The sequence below is a fragment of the Cetorhinus maximus genome, chromosome 18 (genome assembly GCF_964194155.1).
Source record: "Cetorhinus maximus chromosome 18, sCetMax3.hap1.1, whole genome shotgun sequence".
NCBI lineage: Eukaryota > Metazoa > Chordata > Chondrichthyes > Lamniformes > Cetorhinidae > Cetorhinus > Cetorhinus maximus.
Genome location: NC_135896.1, coordinates 76,043,099 through 76,058,466, shown reverse-complemented (window position 1 = coordinate 76,058,466; position 15,368 = coordinate 76,043,099). Strand labels below are relative to the sequence as shown.

General features: G+C 48.3%; 1 protein-coding gene across 1 annotated transcript in view; it reads right to left on the bottom strand.

Annotated features, from left to right (window-relative positions):
• LOC144693541 (1-phosphatidylinositol 4,5-bisphosphate phosphodiesterase beta-2-like) overlaps positions 1-15,368 on the bottom strand; it is a 151,285-nt gene that overhangs the window by 104,386 nt on the left and 31,531 nt on the right. Inside the window, exons 5-7 of the mRNA XM_078563385.1 lie at positions 13,152-13,231; positions 6,287-6,340; positions 5,998-6,073 (exon numbers count right to left, since the gene is read on the bottom strand). Coding sequence (XP_078419511.1) covers positions 5,998-6,073; positions 6,287-6,340; positions 13,152-13,231 — 210 coding nt within the window. The remainder of the gene's footprint in view (positions 1-5,997; positions 6,074-6,286; positions 6,341-13,151; positions 13,232-15,368) is intronic.

Here is a 15,368-nt window from a genome sequence, read left to right as displayed (position 1 = left end):
ATTTTCCAGCACTTGACGGGTACCCCTGTATGCTGTAGCATTTCAAGTGCTCATCTAAATACTTCTTTAATGTTGTGAGTGTTCCTGCCTCTACCACCCCCTCAGGCAGTGTGTTCCAGATTCCAACCACTCTCTGGGTGAAAAAATATTTCCTCAAATACCCTCTAAACCTCCTGACCCTTACCTTAAATCTATTCCCCCTGATTATTGACACCTCTGCTAAGGGGAAAGTGTCTCCCTATTTACCCTATCTATGCCCCTCATAATTTTATATACCTCCATCAGGTCCCCCCTCAGCCTTCTCGGCTCTAAAGAAAACATCCCCAGCCTATCCAGTCTCTCTTCATAGCTGAAATCTTCCAGCCCAGGCAACATCCTGGTGAATCTCCTCTGCACCCTCTCCAGTGCAATCACATCCTTCCTATAGTGTGGCGACCAGAACTGCATACAGTACTCCAGCTGTGGCCTAACTAGCATTTTATACAGCTCCAACATAACCTCCCCGCTCTCATATTCTATGCCTCCGCTAATAAAGGCAAATATCCCATATTCCTTCCTAACCACCTTATCTACCTCTAGGGCTGCTGCCTTCAGGATCTATGGACATGTACATCAAGGTCTCTCTGATCCTCTATACTTCCGAGGGTCCTAGCATTCATTGTGTATTCCCTTGCCATGTTGGTCCCCCCAAAATGCATCACCTCACACTGCTCAGGATTAAATTCCATTTGCCACTGCTCTGCCCATCTTACCAGCCCATCTATATCGTCCTGTAATCTAAGGCTTTCCTCCCCACTATTTACAACACCACCAATTTTCGTGTCATCTGCGAACTTACTGATTATACCTCCTATATTCATGTCTAAATCATTAATGTACACTACAAACAGCAAGGGTCCCAGCACTGATCCCTGCGGTACACCACTCGTCACAGGCTTCGAATCGCAAAGACAACCTTTGACCATCACCTTCTGCCTCCTGCCACTAAGCCAATTTTGGATCCAATTTGCCAAATTGCCTTGGATCCCATGGGGTCTTACCTTCTTGATCATTCTCCCATGCAGGACCTTGTCAAAAGCATTACTGAAGTCCATGTAGATTACATCAATTGCACTACCTCATCTACACAACTAGTCACCTCCTCAAAAAATTCAATCAAATTTGTTAGGCATGATCTCCTCCTGACAAAGCCATGCTGACTATCCCTGATTAATCCCTGCCTCTCCAAGTGGAGATTAATCCTGTCCCTCAGAAATTTTTCCAATAGTTTCCCTACCACTGATGTTAGACTCATTAGCCTGTAATTACCTGGTTTATACCTACTACCCTTCTTGAATAATAGTACCACATTTGCTGTCCTCTGGCACTTCTCCTGTGGCCAGAGAGGATTTGAAAATTAGTGTCAGAGCCTCTGCAATCCCCTCCCTTGCCTCAAATAGCAGCCTGGGATACATCTCATCTGGGCCTCGGGATTTATCCAATTTAAGCCTGCTAAAACCGCTAATACCTCCTCCCTGTCAATGCTAATTTGTTCAAGTATATCACAGGCCCCCTCCCTGATTTCTACACCTACATTGTCCTTCTCCATAGTGAATACAGATGAAAAGTAATCATTCAAAACCTCACCTACGTCCTCCAGCTCCATGCACAGATTGCCACTTTGGCCCCTAATGGGCCCCATTCTTTCCTTGGTTATCCTCTTGCCCTTAATATATTTATAAAATGCCTTGGGATTTTCCTTTATCTTGCCCACCAGTGTTTTTTCATGCCCCCTCTTCGCTCTCCTAATTACTTTTTTAAGTACCTCCCTACACTTTCTATACTCCTCTAGGGCTTCTGCTGTTTTCAGCCCTCTGTATCTGTCATAAGCCTCCTTTTTTCCCTTATCCAATCCTCTATATCTCTTGACATCCAGGGTTCATTCCCTGGACTTGTTAGTCCTACCCTTCCCCTTTACAGGAACATGTTGGCCCTAAACTCTCACTATTTCCCTTTTGAATGACTCCCACTGCTCTGATGTAGACTTTCCTACAAGTAGCTGCTCCCAGTCCACTTTGGCCAGATCCTGTCTTATCATATTGAAATCGGTCTTCCCCCAATTCAGGAACTTTATTTCCGGTCCATCTTTGTCATTTTCCATAACTACCTTAAATCTTACAGAGTTATGGTCGCTATCCCCGAAATGCTCCCCCACTAACACTTCTACCACTTGCCCGGTTTCATTCCCTAAGATTAGGTCCAGTACCACCCATTCTCTTGTAGGACTTTCTACGTGCTGGCTCAAAAAGCTCTCCTGGGTGCACTTTAAGAATTCCACCTCCTCTAAGCCTTTCACACTAAGACTATCCCAGTTAATATGGGGAAGTTGAAATCCCCTACTATTATTACCCTATTATTTTGCACTTCTCTGCGATTTGCCTACATATTGACTTGTCTAACTCCCCCTGACTCTTTGGAGGCCTATAGTCCACTCCCAGCAAAGTGATTGCCCCTTTTTTTTTAAGTTCTACCTATATGGCCTCATTTGAGGAACCTTCTTAGATACCTCCTTACAGCAGTAATTGACTCCTTGATCAATAGTGAAATACTACCTCCTCTTTTACCCCTCCCCCATCATGCCTGAAGATTCTTTACCCTGGAATATTGAGCTGCCAGGCCTGCCCTTCCCTCAACCATGTCTCTGTGATAGCAACAATCTCATATTCCCATGTGTTAATCAATGCCCTCAATTGATCTGCCTTACTTGTAAGACTCCTTGCATTAAAATAGATGCAATCCAGCCTCGCATTATTCCCTTGTGCCTTAACAGGTCTATATTTGCTCTGCCTTCCAGCCTGACTAAGTTTCTCTTCAATATTTAGCGGTGCATCACCCCCTACTGTATCTCCACTCTATATCCCATCCCCCTGCCAAATTAGTTTAAACTCTCCCCGACAGCACTAGCAAACCTCCCCGCAAGGATGTTGGTCCTGTCCCCGTTCAGGTGCAACCCATCCACCTTGTACAGGCCCCACCTTCACCAGAAACAGACTCAGTGATCCAGGAAACTAAGCCATCCCTCCTTCACCATCTCTTCAGCATTCATCCTCTCTGTCCTCCTATTCCTATACTCACTAGCACTAGCCTAGCTCCCTAAATTCTTGTTGCAGGACCTCATCCCTCTTTCTACCTATGTCATTGTTACCAATGTGATCCACGACCTCTGACTGTTTGCTCTCCCCCTTCAGAATGCCCTGCAGCTGTTCTGTGACATCCTTGACCCTGGCACCAGGGAGGCAACACATCACCCTGGAGTTACATATGCGGCCGCGGAAGCATCTGTCTGCACCCCTCACTATTGAGTCTCCTACCACTATTGCTCTTGCACTCTTACTCATCCCCGCTTGTGCAGCTGAGCCACTTGGCCGTGAACTTGGCTCTGGCTACAGTCTCCAGAGGAATCTTCACCCTCACCGTTTTCCAACACAGAAATACGGACCTTGAGTGAGATGCACTCTGGGGCTTTCCTGGCTACCTGCCTGCCTCCCTTCTTCTGACTGGTGGTCACCCATTCCCTCTCTGACTGCACTTCCTTAAGCTGCGGAGTGACCACATCCAAAAACGTGCTAGCCATGTAACCTTCAGCCTCACAGATGCTCTGCTGTGTCTCCAGCTGACACTCGAGCTCCAAAACCCATTGCTTGAGATAGAGGATCAGCCATGATCATATTGAATGGCGGAGCAGGCTCAAAGGACCGAATGACCTACTCCTGCTCCTATTTTTTTTGTTTCTGTGTTTATCTTGCTGCTTATATGAGTTTTTTGAGGTATTGGAATATCGTGACAAAGCTGTGTTGCATAGAAGATATTGTACTGTAACGAGAACTAGCAATCAGCAGAGTCTTCAAACTTGCTGATCAAGAAAACACAGATACAATTGTGAACTATTAAGTCTTTGTCCTTTGGTCTCTTAAAAGTTGTGTCACACAGAGACATCTGAGGACTCCAAAATTTCTCTTTGACAGTGAAGACCTATGTTGTTCAATCATTCCACTTTGTTGCTCAGGAGTCATTTGATCTTTCTACCCTGTGAGATAACTGATAAAATAGTATCCAATTCAACCCCTTGTGTGGAGTAATTATATGGAAGAATGCTGTTAATAGACTTGTGCTCAGGACTTTCTGCGACCCTAGCCAAGCTGTTCCAGTACAGCTACAACACTGGCATCTACCTGGCTATGTGGAAAATTGCCCAGGCATGTCCTATACGCAAAAAGCAAGACAAATCCAATCCGACCAACTACCACCCCATCAGAATATTCTCAATCATCAGTAAAGTGATGGAAGAGGTCATCAGCAGTGCTATCAAGCAGCACTTGCTTAGCAATAACCTGCTCACTGACGCCCAGTTTAGATTCCACCAGGGCTACTCAGCTCCTGACCTCATTACAGCCTTGGTTCAAACATGAACAAAAGAGCTGAACTCCAGAAATGAGGTCAACGTGACTGCCATTTACATCAAGGCAGCATTTGACCAGGTGTGGCACGAAGGAGCCCCAGCAAAACTGGAGTCAATGGGAATCGGGGAAAACTGTCTGCTGGTTGGAATCATACCGAGCAGAAAGGAAGATGGTTGTGGTTGTTGGAGGTCAATCATCTCAGTTCTAGGATACCACTGCAGGAGTTCCTCAGGGTAGTGTCCTCGGCCCAACCATCTTCAGCTGCTCCATCATAAGGTCAGAAGTAGGGATGTTCGTTGATAATTGCACAATGTTCAGCACCATTCGCAACTCCTCAGATACTGAAGCAGTCCATGTCCAAATGCAACAAGACCTGGACAATATCCAGATTTGGGCTGACAAGTGGCAAGTAACATTCGCACCACACAAGTGCCAGGCAATGCCCATCTCCAACAAGAGAGAATTTAACCATTGCTCTTGACATTAAATGGCATTACCATCACTGAATCCCCCACTCTCAACACCTTGGGGATTATCATTGACCAGAAACTAAACTGGACTAGCCATATAAATACAGTGGCCACAAGAGCAGGTCAGAGGCTCAGAATCCTGCAGCAAGTAATTCTCCTCCTGACTCCCCAAAGCCTGTCCACCATCTACAAGGCACATGTCAGGAGTGTGATGGAATACTCCCCAATTGCCTGGATGAGTGCAGCTCCAATGACACTTAAGAAGCTTGACGCTATCCAGGATTGGCACCACATCCACAAACATTCACTCCCTCCTCCACCGACCCACATTGGCAGCAGTGTGTACCATCTACAAGATGCACTGCAGGAACTCACAAGGCTTCTTAGACAGCACCTTTCAAACCCATGACCGCTACCATCTAGCAGCAGACACATGGGAACATCACCACCTGGAAGTTCCCCTCCAAGCCACTCACCGTTCTGACTTGGAAATATAACACCGTTCCTTCACTGTCGCTGGGTCAAAATCCTGGAACTCCCTCCCTAACAGCACAGTGAGTGTACCTACACCACATGGACTGCAGTGGTTCAAGAAGGCAGTTCACCACCACCTTCTCAAGAACAATTAGGGATGGGCAATAAATGCTGGCCTAGCCAGTGATGCCCACATCCCATGAATGAATAAAAATAAATTTCTAAGGAAACTAATCTCTGCAGAGACTGAGGGGTGGGGGACTGTAATGGTAGACTGTAATCTCTCGGCGGAGAGGCAGTGCCTGTAATCGCTAAGGGAACTGTAACTTCTGGGGGGCTCTGTATTCTCTGGGGGACTGTAATCTCTGCAGTGGGAAACTGTAATCTCTGAGGGGGACTGTAATCTCTGGGGGGTCTGTAATCTCCATGGGGGCTATAATCTCAGAGGGAATTTGAGGACGAACTGTAATCTCTGGGGACTGTTATCTCCATTGTGGGGGGTTGTTGTTCCCAGAGTTGTGTGGACCTCCTTGCTTCAGGACTGCTGTGTGTTGAATCCCAGGAAGTTATCTTTTAGTATTTTAAAAAAGGACTTCGGTAGAACTGACACTCACCTTGAGACTGGGGAGATGACTGGCAACCAGTGCTGCCTCTACCCTCTTCCTGTCAGCTGGAAACATCTGGTAAATGCTGCAGACGCAAACACCATGAGAAGAAAGAACATCCTTAACTCCAGTATTACTTATATTATAAGACCAGTTTACCACCAATGAGTTATTTAAATATCAGGATTTGTGGCAATATTCACTCATTAGTCAGATAAGGAATTATTTTATATATTTTCTTACACCTGCACTTTTATAAATCAAAAGTTAAGATTCGTTTTTCAAATTCTCAACATACTTTCTGACTGGAATCCTCCTCTCTTCATTCACAAACAGCTTTATTTTAGTGAATCTGCAGAATAAAATGATAAAATTAATCGGCATTCCCATTGATCTGGAGTGCTCAACAACCACAACAGAATGCTGTTCGCGAAACTATCAGAGTCTCTTACCGGACTGTCTTACACCCATCGATTGATACATCCTGCCATGCCATTAGTTACAAGGAGAGTGCATGTTGGGCAAAACAAAAACAGAATTACCTGGAAAAACTCAGCAGGTCTGGCAGCATCGGTGGAGAAGAAAACAGTTGACGTTTCGAGTCCTCATGACCCTTCGGCAGAACTGAAGTATAGTTAGGAGAGAGGTGAAATATAAGCTGGTCTAAGGTGGGGGGCGGGGGGAGAGAGAAGTTGAGGGTGGGGTCATTGTAGGGATAAGCAAGCAGTGATAGGAGCAGATAATCAAAAGATGTCACAGACAAAAGGATCAAAGAGGTGTTGAAGGTGGTGATATTATCTAAGAAAAGTGCTAATTAAGAATGGATGGCAGGACACTCAAGGTACAGCTCTAGTGGGGTGGGGTGGACAGACTAACAAAGTATTAGTTGTAGATTTAAAAATAATGGAAAAAGGTGGGAAAAGAAGAATCTATATAAATTATTGAAAAAAAAAGGGGGAGGGGGAAGAAACGGGGTGGGGATGGGGGGAGTTTAAGATCTAAAGTTGTTGAATTCAATATTCAGCCCGGAAGGCTGTAAAGTGCCTAGTCAGAAGATGAGGTGCTGTTCCTCCAGTTTGCGTTGGGCTTCACTGGAACAATGCAGCAAGCCAAGGACAGACATGTGGGCAAGAGAACAGGGTGGAGTGTTAAAATGGCAAGCGACAGGGAGGTTTGGGTCTTTCTTGCGGACAGACCGCAGGTGTTCTGCAAAGCGGTCGCCCAGTTTGCGTTTTGTCTCTCCAATGTAGAGGAGACCGCATTGGGAGCAACGAATGCAGTAGACTAAGTTAGGGGAAATGCAAGTGAAATGCTGCTTCACTTGAAAGGAGTATTTGGACCCTTGGACGGTGAGGAGAGAGGAAGTGAAGGGGCAGGTGTTGCATCTTCTGCGTGGGCATTGGGAGGTGCCATAGGTGGGAGTTGAGGAGTAGGGGGTGATGGAGGAGTGGACCAGGGTGTCCCGGAGGGAACAATCCCTACGGAATGCTGCTAGTGGGGGTGAAGGGAAGATGTGTTTGGTGGTGGCATCATGCTGGAGTTGGCGGAAATGGCGGAGGATGATCCTTTGAATGCGGAGGCTGGTGGGGTGATAAGTGAGGACAAGGGGGACCCTATCATGTTTCTGGGAAGGAGGAGAAGGCGTGAGGGCGGATGCGCAGGATATGGGTCGGACACGGTTGAGGGCCCTGTCAACGACTGTGGGTGGAAAACCTCGGTTAAAGAAGAAGGAGGACATGTCAGAGGAGCTGTTTTTGAAGGTAGTGTCATCAGAACAGATGCGACGGAGGCGAAGGAACTGAGACAATGGGATGGAGTCCTTACAGGAAGCGGGGTGTGAGGAGGTGTAGTCGAGGTAGCTGTGGGAGTCGGTAGGCTTGTAATGGATATTGGTGGACAGTCTATCATCAGAAATTGAGACAGAGAAGTCAAGGAAGGGAAGAGAAGTGTCAGAGATGGACCATGTGAAAATGATGGAGGGGTGGAGATTGGAAGCAAAATTAATAAATTTTTCCAGGTCCCAACGAGAGCATGAAGCAGCACCGAAGTAATCATCGATGTACCGGAGAAAGAGTTGTGGGAGGGGGCTGGAGTAGGACTGGAACAAGGAATGTTCCACATACCCCATAAAGAGACAGGCATAGTTGGGGCCCATGCGGGTACCCATAGCCACACCTTTTATTTGGAGGAAGTGAGAGGAGTTAAAGGAGAAATTGTTCAGTGTGAGAACAAGTTCAGCCTGACAGAGGAGAGTAGTGGTGGATGGGGATTGTTCGGGCCTCTGTTCAAGGAAGAAGCTAAGGGCCCTCAGACCATCCTGGTGGGGGATGGAGGTGTAGAGGGATTGGACATCCATGGTGAAGAGGAAGCGGTTGGGGCCAGGGAACTGGAAATTGTTGATGTGACGTAAGGTGTCAGAGGAATCACGGATGTAGGTGGGAAGGGACTGGACAAGGGGAGAGAGAAGGGAGTCAAGATAACGAGAAATGAGTTCCGTGGGGCAGGAACAGGCTGACACGATCGGTCTGCCAGGACAGTTCTGTTTGTGGATTTTGGGTAGGAGGTAGATGCGGACCGTCCGAGGTTGGGCGACTATCAAGTTGGAAGCTGTGGGAGGAAGATCTCCAGAGGAGATGAGGTCAGTGACAGTCCTGGAAACAATGGATTGATGTTCTGTGGCGGGGTCATGGTCCAGGGAGAGGTAGGAGGAAGTGTCTGCGAGTTGACGCTCAGCCTCCGCGAGGTAGAGGTCAGTGCGCCAGACAACAACAGTACCACCCTTGTCAGCGGGTTTGATGACAATGTTGGGGTTGGACCTGAGAGAACGGAGTGCAGTAAGTTCAGAGAGAGACAGACGTTCAACGGATCCTTTTACCCATCTCCAATATTCTCCCTCCACCTGGACCCCTCCCTCTGGATTCTTACCTTCTCTTGATCTTTTCATTGAGAACTGTCGGCGTGACATTAGCCGTCTCAATTTCTCTGCTCCTCTCACCCACTCTAACCTGTCACTCTCTGAACTTACTGCACTCCTTTCTCTCAGGTCCAACCCCAACATTGTCATCAAACCCGCTGACAAGGGTGGTACTGTTGTTGTCTGGCGCACTGACCTTACCTCGCGGGGTAAGTGTGTGTGTGTATGCATGTTTGTATGCATGTTTGTATATGTGTGTGTGTATGCATGTTTGTATGTGTGTGTATGCATGTTTATATATATGTGAGTGTATACCCGTATGTCTATGTGTGTGTGTGTGTGTGTGTGTATGTGCGTGTGGGTGTGGATGTGTGTGTATTTTTAAAAATTCATTCTTGGGATGTGGACATCACTGACTAGGCATTTTGCCCATCCCTAATTGCTCTTGAGAAGATAATGGTGAGCTGATTTCTTGAACTGCTGCTGTTGATGTGGTGTAGGTACACCCACAGTGCTGTTAGGGAGGGACTTCCAGGAATTTGAACCAGTGACAATGAAGGAACAGTGATATAGTTCCAAATCAGGATGGTGTGTGGCTTAGAGGGGATCTTGCAACTGTTGGCGTTCCCATGCATCTGCTGCCCTTGCCCTTCTAGGTGGGTAAAGGTGCTATCGATCAAAGGAGTCTTGGTTAACTGCTGCAGTACACTTTGTACATCTTGTAGATAGTACACACTGCTGTCACTGTGCATTGGTGGTGGAGGGAGTGAATGTTGCATGTGTTGTGTACGCATGTGTATACTTGTGTGTGTTTGTGTGTATGTGGCTGTATCTGTGTGTGTGTGGGTGTGGGTATGTGAGTGTGTGGGTGTGTGTGTGAGTATGAGTTTGTGTATGAATGTGTGTGTGAGTGTGTTGTGGGTGTGTGAGTATAGGTGTGTGAGTGTGTTGGTATGGGTGTGGGTGTGAGTGTATGCATATGGGTGTGTGAGTGAGTGTAAGCGTGAGTATGAGTGAGTGTGAGCACGAGCATGAGTGAGTGTGAGCGTGAGCATGAGTGAGTGTGTCTGTGTGGGGGTGGGTGGGTGTGTGTGTGGATGTGAGTGTGTGTGGGTGTGTGAGGGTGTGAGTGTGCGGGTATGGGTGTGTGAGTATGAATGTGAGTGAGTGTGTATGTGTGTGGGGGGTTGTGAACGTGTATGGGTTTGTGGGTGTGGGTGTGGATGTGAGTGTGTGTGAGAGAGAGTGTGGTATGGGTGTGTGTGTGTGTATATGTGTGTGTGTGTGCGCGTATGTGTATGTCTATATCTGTATTGTATGTGTGGGTTTGGGTATGTGAGTGTATGGGTGTGTTTGTAAGTATGAGTTTGTGAATGTGTTGTGGGCGTGTGAGCATGTGGGTTGTGAGTGTGTCTGGGCGTGTGTAGGTGTGGATGTGTGCGTATGTGAGTGTTCGAGCATGTGTGTGTGTGTGTGAGCATGTGTGTGTGTGTGTGTAGGTGTGTGAGCATGCGGGTATGGGTGTGGGTGTGAGTGAGAATGTGTGTGTGTGGAAGGGTGGGTGTGAGTGTGTATGTGTGTGTGTAGGGGGTGAGTTGTGAGTGTGGGTGTGAGTGTATGTGGGTATGTGAGGGTGTGTGGGTGTGTGAGGGTGTGTGGGTGTATGTGTGTGTGAGTGAGTGTGTGGGTGATTGTGTGTGTGTGTCTGTGTGTGTGCATGTGTGTGAGAGAGGGAGAGAGTCTGTGGGCTTGTGTGTGTGTATTCACCAGGCAAAGCATTTGGAGATGAGAAGGTACAAGAGAGGAATAGTTCAGTGTAGTAATTCTTAATAGTGGCAATAAAGTCAGCGAGAAAGGAAATTTGTGCAGGGCTACAGAGAAAGAGAAGGGGAGTGGGGTTCATTGGTACCTGATCCAAAGCCATGATGGGCTGAATGGCACTTTTTATGCTATATGATTCTATGGAATGGTGAAGAGGTTACCACTAAGATATGTTTTCTTTAATATCGTGTCCAGGGGTCTGGAAGAGAAGGTCCCCAGATATCCCTATGGAGTCAGGGGGCTGCCTGCAGGGATCCAGGACCCCTCAATAGCTGATGGTATCAGACAGCCCGACTGCCCTTTGGATCTGGAAGAGGGTAGATTCACGAGGCGAGGTTCCAATCGCTGAGGGATGGGCAGGGACAGAGTATTCAAGTCGCCAGGGTTTATAACGTTCACTCCATATGCAGGTAGCCTGGCACAAAGCTAAGAAAAGAGGACTTGTTGAGAATAGTTTGTCAATGAAGGCGATGCAAGTATAGAGAGGATGTAGAGAGCAAGAGTTGATCAGATGAAGAAGAATGAAGAGTGGAGCAATCAAAAGGCGGAGGTGATAGCTCAGGGTGAGTTTGAAACTGTGGGCTGAACTTCAGGCGGGACACCAAACACCAGCTCATGTATCTCTCCCACTCCACCCACCAGTCCCTGGGGAATCAGATGGAGACAGTGGCTGGAATCTTGTGCTCTCGCTGGTGGCAAGCTTGGAGATGGGAAGGGCACTTACTTAAACAGGATGGTGGCCTACCGGAACCCTGCCACCTCCCTGCCTCCACCAGAATTAAGTTCTCAGCAGAAAAGCCCATGGCCAACCTTCCGCCCCTCCACCTAATGAGGCCCTTAAGTGGCCAATTAATGGTCAGTTGCCCCTGTCACCATGTGGCATACACGGCAGGTAAAACTGTGCAGCTAACTTGTCACATGTGATGGGAGGACCCAATCAAAGGCACTCAGTGCCCGATCAAGAGACTGGGCATCAGGAATGGGGGGTCTCGCTGAGAGACACCCCCCTGCCCTTGCTGCTGAACCCCCCTCACTCCTTACCCTGCAACCCCCACCTCACAAAATCCCACTACCCCCACATTACTTACCTGTGGCCTGGGTCGTTCTGCGATACTGGGACTCTGATGCCTCTCCTTCCAGCTGCGGCCATGGTCGCCCCAGAGGCACTGGTGAACACAACAGCTGCCTCTGATTGGCTAGCAGCTCTCGGTAGGTGAGACTTCCGGCCCCGGGGCCTTGATTCCAGGGGATGGCCCACCACTGGCCTCACCACTGCTTGACGGGTTCTCTAGCTGGCAGATGAGACCCCGAGGCCTCAACAAGATTCCGCCCAGTGTGTGGCAAGAGATTGTCTGATAAGGGAGGAGTGAGGAGGAAAGGGGCTAGGCCCTGCCTTGAGAATTTACATCGGGTTTATATAAACAATAAAGACAGAGTGTGTGGCTTCCAAATGGAAACTCAATTACATCGATGGGCCCTGATTCAATCAGAGACCTCCTCTAAACCCAGATCACTTCAAGACACTCCTCCATAGGCTCTGCTCATATCTACAGGCTTGTATCATTCACACACACACACACCCACAGACACACACAAACATATGGACACAAAGACACATTCAAACTCACACTCACACACAAACACAGTCACACGTACTCACAAAAATCCGGGGTGATGATGCCAGGTTGTGAATCCAACGTTAACATGCCAGTTTTCCATATTACTGAAGCCGGGCAGCCTGCCCACTGCTTGTAAAAGACTTATTAAAAGGCATTTGTTAACAAGGCAAGTGACCCGAAATATACGCTGCCCACGCCATAATGCGGTTGGCAGTGGAAGGTGGATAAGAGTTGATTGGCCGCTTTTTCACCAATTCTGCACATTGAGTGCAACCCCTCCCCCCAAGTCGGTATCCCCCACCACCTTTTGTGCCTCCACCCTGGCCTCCAAAGCACGCTACCCCTCTCTCCCCACAAAATACCAGACTTACCTGAGTCCAGTATCCATGCTATCTTCTCCGTGGAAGTGTTTGCAGTTCCAGTGGTGCCCACAACTGAGTTCTGGTGCTGCTGGGACTGCAAGAGCTGTTGGCCAACCAGATTGGCCAGCAGCTCTCGAGGAGAGGACGTCCTTCCACTGAAGCCACCTGCGGCATAATATCACTGAGGGATAGCCTTTTTTAGTTGGTTTGCGGCCAGCTTTTCTAACTGGGGGAGGGGGGTGGACACAGGTGCTAGAATACGCCCCGCCCCCCCAGAAAATTCACCCCTCAAACTCACACACAAATGTAGTACTCTCTCACATATGCCCACACTCTCTCTCAGACACGCCTGTTGTGAGGATGTTGTATTATTGAGGCTCACTGTCTGCAGGCCAATGATTTACAGGCAGAATCTAATCTCTGCACAAAGCTACAGGGAACACTTACATTTTATTGATGGTGACAGACTGGGGAGGATTGCGGCACAGTGGATGGGTAGCGATATTCAGGATTTCATCTGCCCAGCCCTAAACAAGAAAACAAGGAAAGGTGCAGATGAAGCTTTGGAGAACATGAGCCTGTTACTGCATCACCTCTACACACTCCACCAGCACATCATAGGAAGCAAAGCAATTCCAAAGGTCCAGAGAAGAAATCAGTGACTGGTTTAATTTCATGTTATTTGGTGAAGCTCCGACATTCTGGGCCCTGACTCTCAAAACAAGAATTGTTTTCCTGCAAGGAGCCCTGACTCACTGATAAACCATCCCCTCACACATCCAATTCACACTCACTCCCTCCCCTCACACTTCCAATTCACACTCACTCCCTCCCCTCACACTTCCAATTCACACTCACTCCCTCCCCTCACACTTCCAATTCACACTCACTCCCTCCCCTCACACTTCCAATTCACACTCACTCCCTCCCCTCACACTTCCAATTCACACTCACTCCCTCCCCTCACACTCACAACTCACACTCACTCCCTCCCCTCACACTTCCAATTCACACTCACTCCCTCCCCTCACACTTACAACTCACATTCACTCCCTCCCCTCACACTTCCAATTCACACTCACTCCCTCCCCTCACACTTCCAACTCACACTCACTCCCTCCCCTCACACTTCCAATTCACACTCACTCCCTCCCCTCACACTTCCAATTCACACTCACTCCCTCCCCTCACACTTACAACTCACATTCACTCCCTCCCCTCACACTTCCAATTCACACTCACTCCCTCCCCTCACACTTCCAATTCACACTCACTCCCTCCCCTCACACTTCCAATTCACACTCACTCCCTCCCCTCACACTTACAACTCACATTCACTCCCTCCCCTCACACTTCCAATTCACACTCACTCCCTCCCCTTACACTTCCAACTCACACTCACTCCCTCCCCTCACACTTCCAATTCACACTCACTCCCTCCCCTCACACTTCCAATTCACACTCACTCCCTCCCCTCACACTTACAACTCACATTCACTCCCTCCCCTCACACTTCCAATTCACACTCACTCCCTCCCCTCACACTTACAACTCACACTCACTCCCTCCCCTCACACTTCCAATTTACACTCACTCCCTCCCCTCACACTTCCAACTCACACTCACTCCCTCCCCTCACACTTCTAATTCACACTCACTCCCTCCCCTCACACTTCCAACACACACTCACTCCCTCCTCTCACACTTCCAACTCACATTCACTCCCTCCCCTCACACCTCCAGCTCACACTCACTCCCTCCCCTCACACTTCCAACTCACACTCACTCCCTCCATCACACTTCCAACTCATATTCACTCCCGCCCCTCACACCTCCAGCTCACACTCACTCCCTCCCTTTGCACCTGCAACTCACACTCACTCCCTCCCCTCACGCCTCCAACTCACACTCATTCCCTTCTCTCACACCTCCAACTCACACTCACCCCTTCCCATCACACCTCCTCACTCACATTCACTCCCTCCCCTCACACCTCCAACTCACACTCACTCACTCCCTTCACACTTCCTCAATCACTCCCTCCCTCACATTACATCCTATAAAAGAAGATGATTTTTTTGATTCATTCATGGGATGTGGGTGTCACTGGTTAGGCCAGCATTTATTGCCCGTCCCTAATTACCCTTGAGAAAGTGGTAGTGAACTGCCTTCTTGAACCACTGCAGAAGGCAGCTCACCACCTTCTCAAGGTCAATTAGGGATGGCCAATAAATGCTGGCCTAGCCAGCAATGCCCACATCCCATGAATGAATAAAAAAATAATCACCTTATTTCATAGGAGGTGATGGGAGAGAGTGAGTAATGCCAATGAATGGGTATTTGCTTATATCTAGTTTCCACGTGAGGGTGATGATGATGATGGTGGTAATATTAATGGTCATCATAGAGATGGTAGTGCTGGTGATCATTCACCTGAACTCACCCCATCTTAACCACCCCAACTGCACCCTAACCACCCTAACTGACCCCACCCAAACAAACCCATCCCACCCAACAATACTGAGGGAGTGCTGCACTGTCATAGGGGCAGTATTGAGGGACTGTCAGAAAGTCAGTACCAAGGGAGTGTGGCATTGTCAGAGAACAGTACTGAGGGAATGTGACACTGTCGGATGGTCAGTACCAAAGGAGTGTGGCATTGTC